Raw genomic sequence first — 20,213 nt, 5'->3', positions numbered from 1 at the left:
AAAGATTAACTCACAGCTCCTTGAAGTATTAACCAGCCTCACACATGATGACTAGCTGTGTGACTCAGGGAGTCACTTGATCTCTGCCTCACTTACCTCAGAAGATTATTGTGAAAATTGAGATAATGTTTTTTAAGCTGTTTAGCATGGTGTTCTATACATAACAGGTATTATGTTACCAATACCATTATTATTAAGAGCATTTCCTTTCATGGAGGATTTAGTGGAGGTTTATTTTACTTATCATAAAGAGATGATTAATATCTACAATGGAAAAGTGATTGTCAGACAACTACAAGGCCTCTAAGGTATGACCTCCCTATTTGAAATTAATGATTTCATCCATGAATTCTAAGTAGTAATAGATTTACTGCTAATGGTGTACATTAACCCCCTTTTCAGACTTTAGCTTTGATGTGATTTGAAAAGAATGCTACATAGTTATTACAAAGGTTTTGTTTTTGCTTTTCTTTTTTTCCCTAATTTTGGGGGAAGAATTAATTTTTGCTAATTAAAAATGTAAATTAAAAAATAGGATGCTACAATGTGGAAATATCCTAATTAACTTTATCACAAACATAACTGGGTGCTATTCTATGACTATAGCGTTCGATATATTTCAAATTTGTTGTTCTTTCAGAAAGTAAGTATCTACAGTATACAAGGTTCTTTATTTCTCACATACTACTTAGTAATAAAATATAGTAGAAAGAGCTCTGGATTTGAAATCCAATCAACTGGATTTGATTCTTGAATTTACTATTTATTATCCATTGACTTTGTGCAAGTCACTAAACATTTTTGGATCTCACATTTTTCATCTGTAAAATGAAAAGATTGGACATGATTTTTAATTATAAGTTCTAAGACCCTGAGTCTTTTCCTTTAGAGTGGTGACTATTTCAAATAATGACAGAATTCATGGGAGAGGAAGGAAAGAAGAATTTATTAAATGCCAGCATTGGGCAAATGAGGATTTCATTTGATTCTCACAACAGTCCTGGTAATTATTATTATTATTATTATTATTACAGTTGAGGAAACTAAGTCAACAAAGGATAGATGACTTGCCCAGGCTCACACATCTGGGAGGTTATCTGAGACTGGATTTGAATAAGATTTTCTTGATTTCAGGTCATGAACCTTATCCACCTCACCACTGTAACTGCCATATCTTAGGATCTTAGATTCATAACTGGAAGACATCTAAATATCACAGAATCTAACCCTCTCATTTTATAAATGAAGAAACAGGTTCAGAAAAGTTAAGTGATTTGTGTAATAATAGAGTTGGATGCTTTTTTAAAAGACCTGGCAAACTTCCATGATTTTGACTTTTAAGAATGGTTTCATATTTATACCCCATTTCTCCTTCTCTAAAAAGCATCCAAATAAATAGCTTAAGTAGTCATCAGTAAAATATATGATTGCTCACTGAAATCATAGGACTTCTGAACTGAGATTTCCTAAAGCACTGACTAGTATAGATTTAGGATCATGGTAACAGGTTTAAGGCAGCTAGGTGGCACAGTGCACATCATTTAACTTTTTGTTTGCCTCAAGTTTCTCTATTTTCTCACATATTACTCTCACACATTAAATGTAGTAGAAAGTGCTCTGGATTTGAAGTCCAATCAATTGGATTTGATTCTTGAATTTACTATTTATTATCCATGTGATCTTAGTACAAGTTACTAATCATTTCTGGATCTCACTGGAGTGAACTGGAAAAAAAAATTGTAAACCAAACCTCAAATGGGGTCATGAAGAGTGGGACATGACTCAGCAGAAACAAAACATAGAGGACCTTAGTATCTAATACATTTTATGTGGAAACTGGGACATAGAGCAATTTATAGAAGCTTGTACATGTAATAGGTTAGGATTGGAAAGGATTTCAGAATCTAACTTCATTTTACTGATTGTTTCTTAGTAAAGAGCTTTCATTTGAGAAGATGCTTGGTTTGTTGGAGAGAAGAATCAAAAGAACAACTTGCTGTGTAACCTTGGGCAAGTCACTTGACCCCACTGCCTTACAACCCTCCCCCTCCCCCCAAAAAAGAACTTTATAACCTCAGAATTAAAATAAATTACCCAAACTCATAAATTAAGACTAGAGCTGGGATTTGGGTTTTAATGTTCTTTTTACATATAGGTCATTTTATTTAGTGAGTAAGGCACTGGTTGTGGAGGTAGATGTGGGTTTGAATCCTTTTCTGACAAATTTACTATATGGATATAAATAAGCCATCTACCCTCTGAGATTTAGTTTCCTCATATATGAAATGAAAATAATTGTGCTACCTCTCATAGGGTTGTCATATGAAAACCTCTAAGTATTCAAGTCAGTACTTCTTAAATTTGAGTTTTTGTAGTGTATGTTCTATTTTGTATCATAATGATCTGTGTATAGATAGCATATGTTTTCCAAATAGATTGTAAATGTTCTAAGGGCAGGGACTATGTCTTGCTTATACTTTGTATCATCCAGGATTTAGCATAGAACTCAGCATACAATATGGTATTTAAAAAATGTTGAATGAATGATTCAACCTGTCAGTCTACGAGGATTAATATTTTCTGACCCCATTAATTCAAAGATTTGAGATTGGATGAGTGAATATGTAATAATATGCTCAATAAAAGTTAAATCAGAATAATGCTTGGTTCTTGTTTCTGCTGAACTCATTCCATTCACTGAGTTCATCATTTTTGTCATGGAAAAATGTCCTATCCTTGAGTCAAATGTCCATGTTTTATATTGATAAAGGGTTCATTCCCCTTGTGACTTGCCTTCCACTAGAGAGGAAAGCTGATTCTCTTTGATTTTCATTTTGGAAAGAAAATTACTTTTTGACTATTACAATTCCATGGCTATTAACTAAAATAAATTGAAGTGTGAAAACATTTAAGATGTCTAGCAGAAGGAATTAAATGAGACTTCTTTCAAGCTGGCATTCTTACACTGAGAATAAGAACTGAGGAATCCAAAAAAAAAAAAATACTATGGTTTGGTGTAAAAGCAAACATTACTTTTGTGAATGGTTGTGAAGTCATACCCAATTATTGTTTCTCAAGCACTCTGAGGTTTACAAAGTCCTTTTTTCTCTTACTACATTACCTGTGAAAGCTTTTAAGGATTTGTATCCATATTTTACAGATGAAGTTCTGAGATATTAAATGACTTGTCCAATTTAGTATCAGAGCCAGGACTTAAAAACCATGTCTTTTGATATGAAGTGTAGTGTTCTCTCCAATATGAACGTCTTTCTTGATTAAATCCTTTATCAGTCACCCATACATCGAAGGCTTTCTTATCACTGGGTATACTGGCCAGGGTGTAGGAACTGTTGGAAGTTTCAGCCCAACCCTTCTATTTACTCACTCTCTGGCCTCAGCCTTGAATGCCATGCCCCAATTCCTTTCTTTATAAAATGGAGATTGTGAAACATGAGGGTGTAACTGGCTAGATGATTGATTCCAGAAAATTATCAGTGATGACCTATAGATGCTATTGATTTTCCTTTTTCTCATGGAAGATGTTACATTACTTCAATACTTTACATGTATGGGGTAGAGTTTGGAATGAGAATCTCACGTCTAGGAGTTGCCCCAGTACAAAAACCCTCCCCACTTCAACACATGGGAAAATAGTTGCTTCACCGCCTTCACAGGTAAGGGTTGTGAGCAGAGCATAGGATTTTGGAACTAACTTTTGGAGCTAGAAAAGATCTTAAGGCATTGGCTTTCAGAGTGGAAGCATTCTTGGAATCATAGACCATCCAATGTGGGAGCTAAAAGGGATTTTGCAGATCATCCGATCAAACCTCTCATTTTACAGAGGTAAAAACAATTTTCAATAGAGAAAAATGACTTGCCCAAGTCAATATAAGAGCTGAGGTTATAAAGTTGTTCTTTTTTGGGGGGGAGAGTTGGAAGGCAGTGGGGTTAAGTGACTTGTCCAAGGCCACACAGTTGGTCGTTCTTTTGCTTCCTCTTCTCCAACAAACCAAACATCTTCCCATATGCAAGTTCTTTACTAAGAAACAATCAAATTATGCCACTGTATCGCTATGACAGGTTGGGAGTCAAACTTGCTCGGGAGGGAAAAGAGGAATAATTTTTCACCCCTTCCGCTGACCTTCTCTCCAGTCATTTCTGGACTAAATCCAAGAGGGCAGAGAAGGCGACACAGAAAAGGAGCCAGGTATTCCGGGCAGCGTCGCCTCTCCCCGGTAACCCCAGGTTTCAGCTGGGGGGGCCGGGCTCTCCCGCGCCGCCCCGCCCCGCCCCCAGCCCGCCGGGCTCCGCCCCGAGCGCGGGGTCCGGCCTCCCGCGGCGGGCGGGGCGGCTCCCTCGGGCCCCAGCGCGGGCCCAGCGCGGCCAGGTGCGCCGGCCTCTCCCGAGCCTCGCCGGGACTTGGTTTAAGCCCGCCGTGCGTCACCGGGGCCGGGCCCGGCGCCTCAGACATCACAATAACGGCGGCGGGGACCTCCGTCGTCGCCGGTAACGAAAGAAAGAAAAGGCAAACAAACAATCCAAAAAAAAAAAAAAACCCCAGGAAAGAAAGGCGGGGGGCGGAAAGCACAGACACACCGCCCACCGCACCGCCGCGGCTCGGGCTGAGGCTTCCCGCCCCGCGCCGGCCTGGAGCCTCCGCGGCCATGAACGTGAGCGAGGGAGCCTGGCGGGCCTGAGCCCGGGCGGGAGAGGCGCGGGGGGCTGTCGGGCTGCGCCTCCTCGGCCCCTCCCCCTGCTCCCCCCGGCCTGCCCCGCCCCCGGCCCCCAGCTGCTCCCCGCCGCCGCCGCCCCGGCCGCAGCTGATCGGCGCCCGGGCTCGCGGCTCGGGCTCTCCTCTCCCCCCTCGCCCTCCCGCCCGCCCCCCTTCATGGCCGGCCACGAGTGGGACTGGTTTCAACGGGAAGAGCTCATCGGGCAGATTAGCGACATCCGAGTTCAGAACCTTCAAGGTAAACCCGAGCAATCCAGCCTTCTTCCGTTGACGGATGGCTCTGAAAGGGCTCCCGGACTCTGAGCCCACCCCGCCCCGATGCGGCCCGCCTCCGGGCTCGGGAGCCCGAGGGGCCCGGGGCTGAGGAGGAGGAGGAGGAGGAGGAGGAGGGTCGGGCGCGGCGCGGGGATGGAGCTCCCTGCGGGCGCAGGTGTGCGGAGCGCGGGGGGGGGCGCTCTGCGGGCTCAGACTGGCGGGCAGGACGCAGGTGTCGCCCTTCTTGCCAGAAAGTTCGGAGAAGTTGCCACTTATTTTGTCAGGAAGGTCGCAGGTAGAGCGGAGACGCGGGCGCCCCCGAGCGAGCTGCCTCCCCTTGCCCGAGGGCGACCCCCGGCTTCAGGTGCTTCACGGGCTCCAGAAACCACCAGGTTTCAGGCCATGAATAGAGACGATAGAAACTTTTTTTTTTTTAAACTATGGGTAATAAGGAATGAATGAAGAACCAAGCCTGCAGCAGGGAGCGGGAGAAGTTGCAGAGATCGGCCCTGCGGGGTCTGGCAGAGGCACTTCCGCTCCCCCCCACCACATTCCTGAAGGAGCGATACCAGATGGGCTTCTTGGGGGCCACCCCGCTGTGGGGGAGTAGCCAGGGCGCTCCTTCCGTCAGGATCCTGATTTAGCGAGAGGGACCTGCACAGGAGCAGGTGGTAAAGTTAAACGATCAAGTAGACACAATTCCAAATCAATCTGATTTAATTTTTGTGCTTCATTTTTACTAGTGATGAACGAGGGGAAATACTAATCCCATTAACTAAACAGGTAAAGGTGAGGAGAAAATGAGCTGATAGGGATATGGAATGTGAAAGCTTGGACGGCTTTTTAGAAGCAGAGGTAGGAGAACCATTAAACCCCAACCTATTAGAGCTGGAATGTAAAATCCTGGAATGTAGGACATAAAATGTTGGAGCTGGAAGAGATGTTTGAGTGCATCCCCCTCATTTGTCTGTGGAGAAAAAAAACACAAGGTTATAGAGCAAGGTAAAATGAGAAGGGTGGGAGAGGGCGGCAGTCACAGATGAAAATTTCCAAACCATCTTTTCTTCTAGACTGGATGTTGAGGAAATTAGTAATTGAAAAGGAAACCTCAGTTTCTGAATGGGAGTGGGAGGGTGGTGCATCCATGTACCCTGTAATAAAGCTGGATGGGAGACTAGGCAGGAGAAATGCAGCTCTCCCAAGCAGGTGATTTGACTTTATTGCCAGAGGGTAGGCTTGTTTGTTTGCTGGGGAGGACCGGTGCAGTAAAGTTTAAACATTACACAGTTAGAATGTTTCCTCAGAAGTTTTGTTTATTCATTCCCCCAGTAGATTGAGCAAGGACTGTGTTCTCTGAGGTAACTTGGACAGGCGAGGAGGTGATGTATAACTTTCCTCTTGGGGGGGGATGGAAAGTGTGTTTGCTATCTTATCTTCTCCATCATGATCATAAAAGGAAGACAGTTCATAAAAACTGAAGCTGGAAGGAACCCTAAAATAATCTACCCAACCCACTCAGTTTATAGATGAAGAAGAATTAGCCTAGGGAGGTTAATTTATTTGTCCCCTATACGGTGAACAGCAAGCATTGAACTTCAGATCCATTGAACTTCCAAATCTAGGGTTTTTTCTACTTTTTTTCGCAGATACTAAAAGAGTACTAAGGCCCAGATTTCCTTCGTCTCTCAGGGGAGAACATTGAATTTGTAATCTCAAGAAAGAATAGGATTTGAATCCAATGTATTTACCTGGGTAATCCAGGCAAATAAGACTAAATGTGAAGCACTTCCAAACATTATCCAAATGCTAGCTATTATTATGAATTCCCTTAATCTCCCTCAGTTACAGTTTCCTTATCTGTAAAAATAAAGTACTTGAACTAGGTGATGGTAGGGGTATCTTCCATTTCTAAATCTAAAATCCTTATGTCTGAGCAATACTAGTATTGTTCTGATGTTGTTATAGGACGTTAGTTAGACCCAGTGGTCCCTCTGACCACTTCCAATTTTCAGTCTTAGAAGTCTTAAAGCAAAAGATTCTGACCTGCTCCTGACTCCCTAATCGGCATCCCTCTCCTTCAATCATTAACTAAACATGAGCTTAATCTATGTCTTGCCTCAGTGGAGGTTCTGTTTGCTAAATCCAGTAGTTTCCTTGTGCTCTACTTGGTATGGGTAATAACCTATGACAAAACTGGTTGGTTTCCCAATCCATTACAAGTTTGACAGGTCACCTGTCAAAGGCACCAGCTCTTAGAGTTGAGTTCCTAAGCCATTAGTGTGGGTGGAAGTTAAGGTAACAGCAATACCAATCCAAATAATTCTGTTCCAAAAGCCCACAATTTACTCACTACATTAGCTAGGTAATATTTTAGCCTGATGATTCAAAGCTTTCTTAACCTTACACCTAATATTTAAAAAAATTGTGATAATACAGGACTATGCCTATGTGAACTCTTATGTGCTTTTAAACACTCATGTTGATATGAGCAGACTTGATTTTTATCATAAAGTGGTATTTGTATCTATCTGGGGCAGGGATTTGTGAGGTCCATTTCATAGTATTTTGCATGGATATGAGGTCAGATGCTCTAGAGGAAGTCACAGTAAAATTTATGATTTTGATAGGAATTAACTCAATCCACTCTTTGCTTGTTGTGTCTTCAGACATTGGCACAGGTTACACTGGCAAGGAACATCAGTGGGATATTACGAAGTACAAATGGATTCTGGAGAAAGTGTGTGTGTGTGTGTGTGTGTGTGTGTGCATTGGGTTGAGGATTGGTAGGGAATAGATGAGAGAGAAGGTATATAATCCAAGCTTCAACACTTAGTAAATAGAAGGATAATGATTGTTCTTTGATGTTGACTTTAGTAGCTTAACATATTTAGCTGGCACTGTCTGAGGAACACACCCATCCCTTTGGCAGTTAATGTCCCTGTTTGTTTTTTTTGTTTGTTTGTTTCATATTTTTTTTTTTACAATGCTGTTTAAGGAAGCTGAGGGGACCAATATTGTTGACCTTTTGAAAAGATGACAATATGAAATCACAGAGCTGTTGATAGGCCTCTAACTTCTTCAGTCATGAAGAGTTGAGTAGAATTGACTACATTGGTTAACTCTTGGTTGGGTATTTTAACTGTAAAAGAGCTTTGGAACTTTGTGGTTTAAAAGAGTGTGACATTGCTATTTACTGACCAGGTGATGTTGGTTGGTTTGTTTAAGTTCTGTCTGGTGGTCGGTTCCCTCATCTTGGAGACATCTAGATGATAAAGTGGATAATGTGCTAGGCCTAGAGTCAAAAAACTTGAGTTCTGTGAAAACACTTCATAATCACCTAATGTCTGTCTGCCTCACTTCTCTCAGTTGCAAAATGAACTTAATATTATAGCAACTAACTTCCTAGATTGTTGTGAGGATCAAAGGATACAATATTTGTAAAGCACTTGCACAGTACCTAGCTTTTAGTACAAATAATTAATGTTCTCTCCCCCACTCCTTTTCCTGCCCCTTTCTATCTCCCCCATCCTAATCACTGACTCCTTTCCCTCCCTTACTCTTATTCTTTTCCTTTTCTCTTGCTCCCCTTTTCCCCTCTACTGTTATCACTAATATTGTTTCCTGCCTTATATTTTCCTTAATTCTTTCTTCTCCCTCCACCTTTCCCCCCTAAAAAGTCCCACCTTTCACTTGTAATGAATACATACAATAAGGCAAAAACAAATCCACACATTAGCCATGTGTGAAAATGTATGCCTTATTCTTCAACTCCAGTCCATTATCCCTCCATCAAAAGATGGGAAATACGTTTCTTTCTGGATCAGCTCATGCAAGTTTGTGGCCTTTGCTCCTGGCTGTTGCTATTGAACCTTGTAAAGTCTCTCTGATTAAAAATCTTGGGAAATTCAAGAAGGTCTTTATGAATTATGCTTTTCTAGGGGTGGGGGAAGGGAGAAGCAGAAAATAAATAAAGTCATTGTCTTCTTAGTGATTACATTATTAAAAAATTGAAATGTTTGGTTCTCATGGAAACGGCATGAATCAACTCATATAAATGTTTCCATGCAGGGATTGCTTCAGTAAAATGAAGATAAATTCAAAAATGTGATTTTTAAAAGTTTCTTGCATTATTTTTTTTTCTAAATTTTTTTAAAACAATTTTATTAAGGCAGTGAGATTAGGTGACTTGCCCAAAGTCACACCAGCAATTAAGTGTCTGAGGTAGGATTTGAACCTAGGTCCTCCTGACTCCAGGGCTGGTGCTCTGGCCACTGTGCCACTTAGCTGCTCCCTATTTTCTTTTCTAAATGGGATCATTTCAACCTTTTAAAATTTTCTGTCAGAGAAAGATAGAAAGCAAAAAATTTGCTGATGAACACTGCTGGGAAAAAAATTTGAGAAGGCTGGTTGGTTTCTCAATCAACACATTTTTAAGCCTTCAGATTCTCCCTTCATTCATAGATTTTAGTCTAGCAGTCTAGTAGAGCTACCAAGGCAGTTCCCTACATGGCACAGTATTACATAATAATCACATACATGATTACAAAACAAAAGAGTAGGAGGCACATTGGATAGAGTACTGGGTCTGGAGTCAGAAAAAAATTTGAATTTCAATCCAGCCTTAAACCCAGGGCAAGTCACTTAATCTGTCTGCCTCAGTTTCCTCAACTGTAAAATGTGAATAATATCATCAATATCGCTTGGTGTTGTGAGGATCAAATAATATGATATTTGTAAAGTACAGTGCCTGGGACATAATAGGAACTCTAGAAATGTCCCTTCCCTTACCTATTTTGCCCTCCCCCTTCAGTTTTAGAAATGAAGATTCTTTATTTAATAGGGCTGTTTACTTTCACTTTTGCCCTGAATGAGGAATAATTGTTTTAACTTTGGAAGGCACCCTATAGGATGTATTTAATGTTTCTATATTTCAAATTTAGTATCACAAGATCATAGAACTAGAAAGTTGAAAGAGGTTTCAAGTCTCCATCTAACTGAACTCATAGACGGAAAGGAATGTTTGCTATTATGAACTGAGTAAATGATCATCCAGCCTGTGACAGGAGACCTTCAGGTAGGGGAGAAATCAGGCTTCTCAAGGTAGACCCTTCCACTTCTAAAGGACTAGTTCTCTTGACTTAGAGCTTAGCTGGACCTTTTTGCAACTCCTTTCCATTGCTTCTGGGTCCAAACAGAACAAGTCAGAATCACAGAGTCACTGGCTCCTCCTCTCCATGAGGAACCCTTCCCTTCATATTCTTTAGAAAGTTATCATGTCCTCCTCAACTCATCTCTTCTCCAGGCAAAGCATGTGCATTTCCTTTAAATAGTGTTTATATATGACACAGAGGTGATACCCTTCTGTATCCTGGTCACCTTCCCCTGGATTTTCTGTTGCTTATCAGTGGTGTTCTTTATATTGTGAGGTCCAGAACTGAACACAGAGGTTATAAATCTAGTTTAGGGAGAGTATTACTTCTCTATTCCTGGAAGTTTTTTTTTACTGTTCAGTTGGTTTCAGTTATGTCCAGCTCTTTTTGACTCAATTTGGAGTTTTCATGGCAAATATTGGGATGGCTTAACATTTCAACCTCATTTTGCAGTTGAGAAAATTGAGGCAAAAAGAAATGCATAGTGTCACACAGATATTAAGTGTCTGAGATCATATTTGAACTCAGGTCTTGTGCTGTTCTTTTTATTTAACATCTAGTTGCCCATTCCTGGAAGCTCTATTTCTCTTAATGTCTCCTAAGGTTCAATTAGTTTTTTTGTGGGGGGGGGGGGCTGTCACATCACATGGTTACCCCTATTAATTAGCTTATACTTCACTAAAACAACACAACTTTTTCAGAATGACATCTATCCATGCTTCCCCCATTTTTTTGTACCTAAGTGCAAGATGATCCCTTTTGAAATGTATCCTACCAGATTCAGTCCAATTCTCTAACCTATTAAGATTTTTGGTATCTTGACTGTCATCCATTGTATTAGCTTTGTGACCTCTGCTTATCTTACGAGCATTTATCACCTATGCCCTTATCCAGTGTGGCATCAAATGCAAGTACACAGGATTGATTCTGGGATTGCATTAGTTCAGGTTCAGTGTTGGGGTGAAATGTGGTACACATAGGTCATTGAATAAAAGCTTTATTTAAACCTAACATAGGAAAGATATTCAATAAGGATACATTAAGCAATAGGCAAGGCAGTAAACTTACTATGTGCCAGAAATTGATGCACATACAAGAGAAAAAACAAAGAAAGTAGTCTCTGCCTTGAAGAAGTTTATATTCTAGTGGGAGAAGACAATAATACACAAAAAGGAGCTGAAAAGTGAAAGGGGGTGAAGAATGGGTGTCCACCTGAGAATTAGAAGCAGAGCCTGGACCCCTTTCCAAAATATCAGGCTCTTGGAGGAACTAAACATTGAGAGAAGAGGGCTGGAATGGTGGAAGAATGTTTCAGATGAGAAGGTCCCAAGCATTGAGGGATGCTGAGAGATGATGTCAGAAATCTAAAGTGTTGAAAGCAGGATTGAGAGGGGAATGAAGGATGACTGGCCTGGGTCCTCCCTCAAAATGGAGATCCCTGAAGAAACTCACTTATTGGAGAATGACCTGTTGCAGCAGAGTATCAGGGTGAGACGATCCTTAGCACTTAACTTCGGCAGACTTGTCTCCCTTCATCTCCACACGTAAACAAATCTAGTCTTCAGGAAGGAAAGGATATAGTAACTCATATGGTCTTGGGATATCCATCAAATTTGAAAAAAGAATCCCATGGGTAGGATTTATGAACTTAGGTGTCCAGGAAGCCATATCACTAAAGTCAGAGGCTACTAGGAAGCTACAAAAAAGGTGGCAAAGCTTAAGTCTTGTCTCATTGTCAGGTCAATGAGTTTCAATTTTGTCATCTTTTGAGAAAATCTAGTCTAACTTATGCTGGGGAGGAAAGGGACCTTGCTAGATATTGGTCCCATCACACCTGGGTTACTCTACTGACGACCTCCTGCTCTTGGACTTTCGCCAGCCCAACTCTTTTTTAAAATTTAAGGCAATGGGGTTAAGTGACTTGCCCAAGGTCACACAACTAGGCAATTATCAAGTGTCTGAGCCCAGATTTGAACTCAGTTATTCCTGACTCCAGGGCCTGTCCTCTATCCACTGCAACCACCTAGCTGCCCCCAGCCCAGCCCATTTTGAGTCTAACTTATTGTATGGACTAGATCTTTCTCTTGTCACTGCAAGAAATATATCCAGTGTTTTCTCAAAGCTTTATTAAAATCTAAGTAAACTAAATTTCTGCATTCCTCTTATCTACTAGTTTAGTAATCCTGTCAACAGAGGAAAAGAGTTTGGTCTGGCATGATCAGTCCTTGATGAAGCTACCCTGGCTCTTTATAATCATTAATTCTCTTTGTTTGTTACACATCTCTTTAATGTGTACTAGAATTTCTCCAGAAATCCAGTGGTGCCTATAATTTGCACATTCTTTTCTTCCTTTTTCTTTTTCTTTTTTTTTAAATTGGGACACTTGCCCTTTTCTACCTTTGTGATACTTGTACCAGTTTCCATTATCTTTCGAATATTATTGAGATGACTTAACGATCATTTCTGCGAGTTCTTTCAGGATCTGAAAGTATATTCATTTGTCCTAAGTGATTTCATTTTTTCCATGGCAGCCAGGTGTCCTTTTACTATCGCCTTGTCATGGGTAAGAATTCTCTTGTATTCATTTTTGTTCTATTGTTTAAAGCATAAATATCATTTTCCTGTTCAGAGAACACAGAAAAAAGTCATTTATCATTATCCCACCCATCCCAAGCAAAGCACTGATTCCTTGTTTGATCTTTCTTTATCTCCCAGTATTACTAAAAAAGATCCTTTATTGTCTTTAGTTTCTTTTACCACCAGCCTCAGTTCATACTGAGTTTTTTGCACTGTGAATATTTAAAAAACCAGTTTTATTCCAGTATTTTTATTTATCTTCTGTTATTGTCTGCAGTGTAATTTTCCATCCACCTTGGTCCAATCATGGGCACTCACTCAAAGTGAAAAAATAGACTGGTAAAATAAGTAAATAACAGCAACAGTAACAACAACAAATAACTTGATCATAAAAACAGTGACATGGAAGACTTTGACAAAGTGTGGGTTCAAGACAGGTATAAAACAATTAAGTCTTGAAAAATGATTATACTAGGAAAAGAAGGTAGAATCATTAGAGAATAATTTGCACCACATGAAGAGGCACAAAGGACCTATTATAATAGAGGGAAAGTAGGGAGAGTGTAAACACTGAGTTATAGAGTCAGCTCAAAGAGAAGCTGTTGTACATTCTCAATTGGATTTAGAAATTTATATACCTTACAGGGAAGTAGAAGGGAAAAGTGGAAAGGACAGTGTGAGGCAGTGGTCAAAAGCAAAACATTATTGCACTACCTGAAAGCCAATATGAAGAAAAGAGTCCAGACATCATGTTTCAAGAAATTACAAAGGAAAACTGGGCAGGAGGGAAAGAATCTCAAATTTAAATAATTGAAAAAGGAAAGCTCCATTGTCTAGTTTTCCTATTGGTTGCTTTTCTATTTTTTTTAAAAATTTGAATGATCAATTCATTGATTTATTCTTTCTCTTTTGTTGATGAAAGTGTCTGAAGAGATAATTTTATAAACAGAAGTTTGAGTGGATTGTATCCGTGTTTTGTTTCCTCAAATGTGATTATTGTTAATATAATATTTTTTATCCATCAATTCTTTAGGATTAAATTCTTTGATCTTCATTTAAGCATGAATATTTTCTTCAAAAGAATCTTATTGATTATACTTTTTATTGTACTGTAGTTAACAAAGGATATTTAACATTTTTCCATCATCATCATTATTATTATTTGTATCATTGTCGTATTTTATTGAGTTTTTGTGTCTTAAGACATGATTAGTTTTTATAAAAGTATCATGCAGAGATAAAAAAATGTATATTTCATTCTATTTCCTTTCAGCAATTTAGATGATGTTAATAACCTTGTGGAAAATTTCTTTGGTTTTCTTTATTATCTGTTTCTCCTTTTATTTCAGTGAACTTTTTCTTCTTGTACATACATGCCATGACATTGGTGCATATATTTATTATGCGATGTTATTACTTATTTTTAGAGCCTTTAAGCAGCCAGAATGAAAGAACAAGAATATCAGGAAAGTATATTGTGATTATGTCTCTAGTTCTAAATTCATACTCTTTCTAGCAAATTCCTTAACTTGGAAATTATGGATTTCTTTCTTCTAAGGCATTCCTAGCTGTTTTTAAGGTGAAGCTTTTTTTAACAGATGATCAGTGTAATGTTAGTTCTAATAGAGCTGGACAATATTGCTCTCTTGAAATATGATATCCAGTTTTTCAGTAATTGTGTTTTTCAGGGAGTTAGATTTTGAAATTATCTTTCTTTGATCTGTTTTAGTAGTCAGTTGATTTTGATATTAGAGACCTTACATATTCCTTTAGTTTTTCAGTGTTTGCTGATCGCAACTCCCTCCTTTCTTACTTCTCCACTACCACGTACTATATTTTTCTCTCTCCTTTCACTCTGACTCTGCTGTAGGGTAGCTGAGTGGCGCAGCAGACAGATCCCTGGTCCTGGGGCAAAGAGGCCCTGAGCCCCCATACCACCACTTAGGCCTAGCATCTACCTGGCCCTATGGTCCTGGACAGGCCTTCCAATCCCAGCCCCTTGCAAGAAGTAAAAAAGAAAATGTGTTATATCTGACCACTCTCCCCCCATGGTCCATCCTCTCCTCCTTTATTCACATCCCCACCCCTTCCCCCTGCCCCCCCTTCTTATTCCAGATGTCTATACCCCATTGAGTATATATGCTGTTTCCTCTCCTAGCCACCTCTGATGAGAGCAAAGGTTCCTTCATTCCCCCTTGCCTCCCCCCTTCCATATCATTACAATAGCCCATTGTAATAAAGAAAAATCTTATTATATGAGATATATTGGCCTATTCCCCCCTCTCCTTTTTCTTTCTCCCATTCCATTTCCCTTTTTTTCTATTGACTCCATTTTTACACCATATTTTATCTTCAAATTCAGCTTTCTCCTGTGCTTCAACTATAAAAGCCCCCTCTACCTGCTCTATTAACTGAGAAGGTTTGTATGAGTATTATCAGTGTCATTTTTCTATTCAGGAATACATGCAGTTCATCTTCATTAAGTCCCTCATATTTTCCCCTTCTCCTCCACTCTCTTTGCTTCACCTGAGTCCTGTATCTGAAGATCAAACCTTCTGTTCAGTTCTGGCCATTCCAAAAGGAACATTTGAAATTCCCCTGTTTCATTGAAAGTCCATCCTTTTCCTTGGAAGAGGACATTCAGCCTTGCTGGGTAGTTCATTCTTGGCTGCATTCTAAGCTCTTTTGCCTTCCGCTATATTGTATTCCAAGCCCTACGAGCTTCCAATGTAGTTGCTGCTAAGTCCTGTGTGATCCTGACTGCAGCTCCACGATATTTGAACTGTGTCCTTCTGGCTGCTTATAATATTTTCTCTTTGACTTGGGAATACTGGAACTTGGCTATAATATTCCTAGGGGTTGTTTTTTTGAGATCTCTTTCTCTGGGGGATCGGTGGATTCTCTCCATTTCTATTTTGCCCTCTGCTTCTAGCATATCAGGGCAATTTTCCTGTAGTAATTCTTTGAAAATGATGTCAAGGCTGTTTTCCTGATCATGACTTTCAGGTATTCCAATAATTTTTAACTTATCTTTCCTAAGTCTGTTTTCCATATCAGTTGTTTTTTCAATGAGATACTTCACATTTTCTTCTAATTTTTCATTTTTTTTTGTTTTGAATTATTGATTCCTGATTTCTGGTAAATTCATCAATCTCCCTGAATTCTATTCTTTGTCTGAAGGATTTGTTCTCCTCAGAGAGTTTTCTTATTTTCCATCTGGCCAGTTTTGCTTTTTAAAGCATTCTTCTCCTCAATAACTTTTTGAACTGTTTTGTCCATTTGACCTAAGCTGGTTTTTAGCATGCTATTTTCTTCAGCATTTTTTTGGATTTCCTTGACTAAGCTGCTGACTTCATTTTCATGTTTTTCCTGCATCTCTCTCCTTTCTTTTCCCAGTTTTTCTTCCAACTCCCTCATTTGATTTTCAAAGTCTTTTTTGAGCTCTATCATAGCCTGAGCCCAATATCTGTTTTTCTTGGAGTCTTTAAATGCAGGAGCTTGTGCTTCCTCATCTTCAGACTGAATATTTTGATCCTTCTTAGGCTCATTTGCAAAATATTTCTCAATAGTCTTCCTTTTGTTTCTCTGCTTGCTCATTTTCCCAGCCTGGGCCTGGTTTGGGGGTGCTTCCTGAGCTTTTGGGGCACTCCCACAAGGATCTCAGGGTGTGAGGCTCTGTCCTCCCTCCTGGTCTGTGAATGACCATAAGCACCTCCCTCTGCCACGGGGCTGATATGGGGGGGCGACCCTGCTGTTCTATGGGGTGGCCTAGACTTCGATCAGGATCTGAATATGTTCAGAGCCCCAGAGTCCTGTTCCAGAGGCAGAGGACAGAGCTCACAGTTTCTCTTCACTCCCCTCCCTCAGCTCAATGGCCTCATGCCCTGGAGGCTCCTGCTTACTGGCTCCACCTGCTTCTGTTTCCGGCTCTGGGCTGCAGAAAGACCAAGCTGCTCCCTGTGTGCCCTGAGGGCTGGGCTTCACATGCTTGCTCTGGCAGAGGTCCTCCACTGTTCCTCCACTTTGTGCCCAGTGCTCCTCGGGGTGCAGCTCAGGAGACTCCCCCACTGCTGTGAGCCGCCGGCTCCCAGTGCCCTGGGGCTGCCTCTGGGAGGCTGAAGTTCTTTCGCTCTGGCGGGCCGCCCCTCTGACCCCGGGGAGCAGAGCCTTTCTGCTCTTTTCCAGGTTACCTTGAGTAGGAGAACTGCCTCACTGGGTCCCCTTTGTGGGTTCTGTCTCTCGAGTTTAGTTAGAGTCCTTAGCTGATGAGTTTTATCAGAGAGCTCCTAAGACTGGATCCCTTCTTGTCGCCATCTTGGCTCTGCCCCCAGTTGCTTGGTTCTTGTCTTTCATTATTCAAGAAGATCAAAATGAAATTACTATGCAAGAAACTACTTATAGGGGGCGGACTAGGTGGTGCCCTGGTTAGAGCACTGGCCCTGGAGTCAGGAATACCTGAGTTCAAATCTGGCCTCAGACACTTAATAATTACCTAGCTGTGTGGCCTTGGGCAAGCCACTTAACCCCATTGCCTTGCAAAAACCTAAAAAAAAAAAACCAAACTACTTATAGTGTGTTCAACTATGACTGATCAGACCAATTCAAGTTCAGAATGCTCTATCATAGATAGGGCATAAAGAGCCCATGTGACTACCTGGGATAGGTTTTCTAAACTTGCACATCCCAGGTTTTCTTTGAGCCGCTTCAGTTCTGCTTGGCTCGCAGAGAAGAACACCCTCTCTGATGAGTTCATGCTGTACTGGGAAGTCCTGTGCCTGTGTCTCCTTGCTGCACAATCAATTTCAAAATTCTTAAGAGAGACTTCTAGAGTTTCCTTGTAATACGCTGTTACACATATGAAGTTGGGAAAGACATATTTCCATCTTAGCCATGTTTCAGGTGGAAGAAAGAGAAAGAGATAGGTTTCAGTCTGTATTTTATGTTATCTGTCTGAAGATATATAGCATTTTACATCATTAATTCTTTGAAATTGTAGTATTAGTCATTGTATTGATAAGAGTTAGTCTTTCTCAATTGATTTTTAGCACTGATAATTTATAACATTATTGATATTACTATGTAAATTGTTTTACTGGTTCTGCTCACTTCACTTTGCATCAATTCATAGAAGTCTTCCCAAGTTTTGAATGTTTTTTCCCCAGACTATTCCTTTTGTCATTTCTTATGGCAGAATGGTTTTTTTTTTATCACATTCATATGCCACAACTTGTTCACCCATCTCCAAGTAATTGACATTTTCAAATAAGGTGCTGATAGCATAAAAAGGGAATTGGAAAAAGGAAAAAGACATTTTTAATATGATTGTCACAATTTACTAAAGAATTTTAACTGATACTGTGCAAATACCCAAAACAAAGAGAGCTAAAGGATCCAAAAACTTCCTGTTGGGTTTGTTTAGTTGTGTACAACTCTTCTTGACCCCATATTTGGATCACTGGAATGATTTACATTTTCTTTCTCTAGCTCATTTTACAAATGAGCAAACTGAAACAAAGAAAATTCATTGACTACTCAGGGTTACATGGCTAGTAAGGAGATGAGGCTGGATATAAACTCATGAAGATGAGTCTTCTAGATTCCAAATTTAGTGCTCTATCTAGTGAACCACCTAGCCACTTCTAAACTACAAGAAATGTGTTCTCTTTTCCAAGTAGAAAACCATGGCAGCAAGTAGAGAACCATGGCAGTCAAAGATAACATTATTTTGGAATATGTGTCATTTGTAATGTGTTCCAGTGGGAAATTGGTCACCAAGCCTTTATTCAGTTCTCACTATGTGCCAGACACTGTATTAGGTGCTGGAGATATAAAGAATGAGAAGATTGAACAATTAGTCACATAATATGTCAGAAAGCAGGAAAGATCATGGAGGGATAATTAAATCTATACGATGTATTACCTGAGAACCCAACTATAATCATTCCATGACAAAACTGAAAGAAGGATGGACAAAAATGGAAAATCTTTTAGGACTTCTATACCAGATACCAGATTTATCATTATTAACCATGGCTCTTCCATAGCTGTATGCAATAGTCTATTGAAATGACATTCAAGAAGTTCAAGTAGAAAGTATAGCTAGGTGAAGGACCAAATATACAAAGAAACTATATGTTCTGAAGGAAGTTCTTTGGAAAGCATTGGGGAATGAATTTTTAAATGTCTTAAAAAGTGAAATATAACAAATAATTAGGAAACATAAAGTATTTTTACTAAAAAGGAAATCAAGAACATGGTAACTCCTGATCCATATGCATTCTTCTTTACCAGTGTGTAAAATGATCATTATCTTTAAGAAAGTATGAAAAGCAGGCCATAATTGAATGAAAGTTGTAGAAACTACAAGATTCTACAGTTTTTGTATATTTATCTTAAACAGTGTTATTCAGTGAAGCACAACGAATTGGTAAAAGCTCTTCTCCCATGCATATGTAAAAGTTATTTCATATGAGTAAGCCAAGATATAGAAAATGGTTGGGCAATATTTTATCTGAATAAGATCTGGTCAGTTTTTTTTTAATGAACTTCCAACCCAAGATGAGCAGCCCAAAAGGTGATTTTGATTTTAAGCTTCACTGAGAGGTCAACAGGATAGCTGGGTGGTAACAGTTATTAGAGTGCCAGACCTAGAGTCAAGGAAACGTGTTTTCTTGAGTTCAAATGTGACCTTAGATACTTCCTACCTTTGAGACCCTGGGCAAGTCACTTAGCCCAGTTTGCCTCAGTGACCTCATCTATAAAATGAGCTGGAGAAGGAAATGGCAAACCACTCCAGTGTCTTTGCTAAGAAAACCCCGAATGAGGTCACAAAGAGTAACTGAAAAGACTGAACAACGCTTACAAGAGAGGACTGGTATCCAGAGTGGAGGAGATGATAATTCTGTTACATTGTACCATGATCAGAGCACATCTCCAGTATAGTGTTCACTTCTGAGTTCTACACGTTAGGAAATATATTATTAAACTGGAGACTGTCTTGAGAAGTATACCAGAGTGGGTTGGTGAAGGGTTACAATCCTAAAGTCATGAGGATTGACTGAAGGAAGTGTAATGTTTCATCCAGAAAAGATTTAAAAGGGGACTGTTTGATGGACTTACACATAGACAAGGGATTAGGCATTTCTGTTTTATCCAAGAAAACCAGCAGGAACTAATAGAAATTGCAGAGGCAGATGTAAGCTTGATGCAAAGAAACATTTCCTAACAATTAGAATAATCCAATAGTAGAATGGACTGGTTTGGTAGATAGTGGATTCTCCCTTTCCCAGAGGTCTTCAAGCAAAGACTAAATAACCACTGTTAAAAGAGGAGCAGTGATGGAGAGGTTATTCCTCTTCCTATCCTTGTCAACATCTGAGATCTCTCCTAAGATTCTCCAAAGATTCTGTGCATTGCAGGGTGTAGTTTAATTCAGCAAAGCTATTTGTCTTAAAGGATGACAGGGTTAAGTAGTGTCTTTGAGTTGTGATTTGAGGGCA

General features: G+C 39.9%; 1 protein-coding gene across 7 annotated transcripts in view; it reads left to right on the top strand.

Moving 5' to 3' along the window:
- Positions 1–4,378: 4,378 nt before the first annotated feature.
- CLMN (calmin) overlaps positions 4,379–20,213 on the top strand; it is a 151,427-nt gene continuing 135,592 nt past the window's right edge. For 3 of the 7 annotated variants that reach the window (XM_074213010.1, XM_074213013.1, XM_074213015.1), the window contains exon 1: positions 4,379–4,970. In XM_074213010.1, coding sequence (XP_074069111.1) covers positions 4,889–4,970 — 82 coding nt within the window. In that variant the 5' untranslated portion in view covers positions 4,379–4,888. The remainder of the gene's footprint in view (positions 4,971–20,213) is intronic. The other 4 variants (XM_074213009.1, XM_074213008.1, XM_074213014.1 and 1 more) reach the window with 2 other exon arrangements.

Source organism: Macrotis lagotis, chromosome 1, assembly GCF_037893015.1.
Source record: "Macrotis lagotis isolate mMagLag1 chromosome 1, bilby.v1.9.chrom.fasta, whole genome shotgun sequence".
Taxonomy (NCBI): domain Eukaryota; kingdom Metazoa; phylum Chordata; class Mammalia; order Peramelemorphia; family Peramelidae; genus Macrotis; species Macrotis lagotis.
The sequence above is the reverse complement of the archived record's forward strand: the minus strand, read 5'-3'. Positions and strand labels throughout refer to the sequence as shown.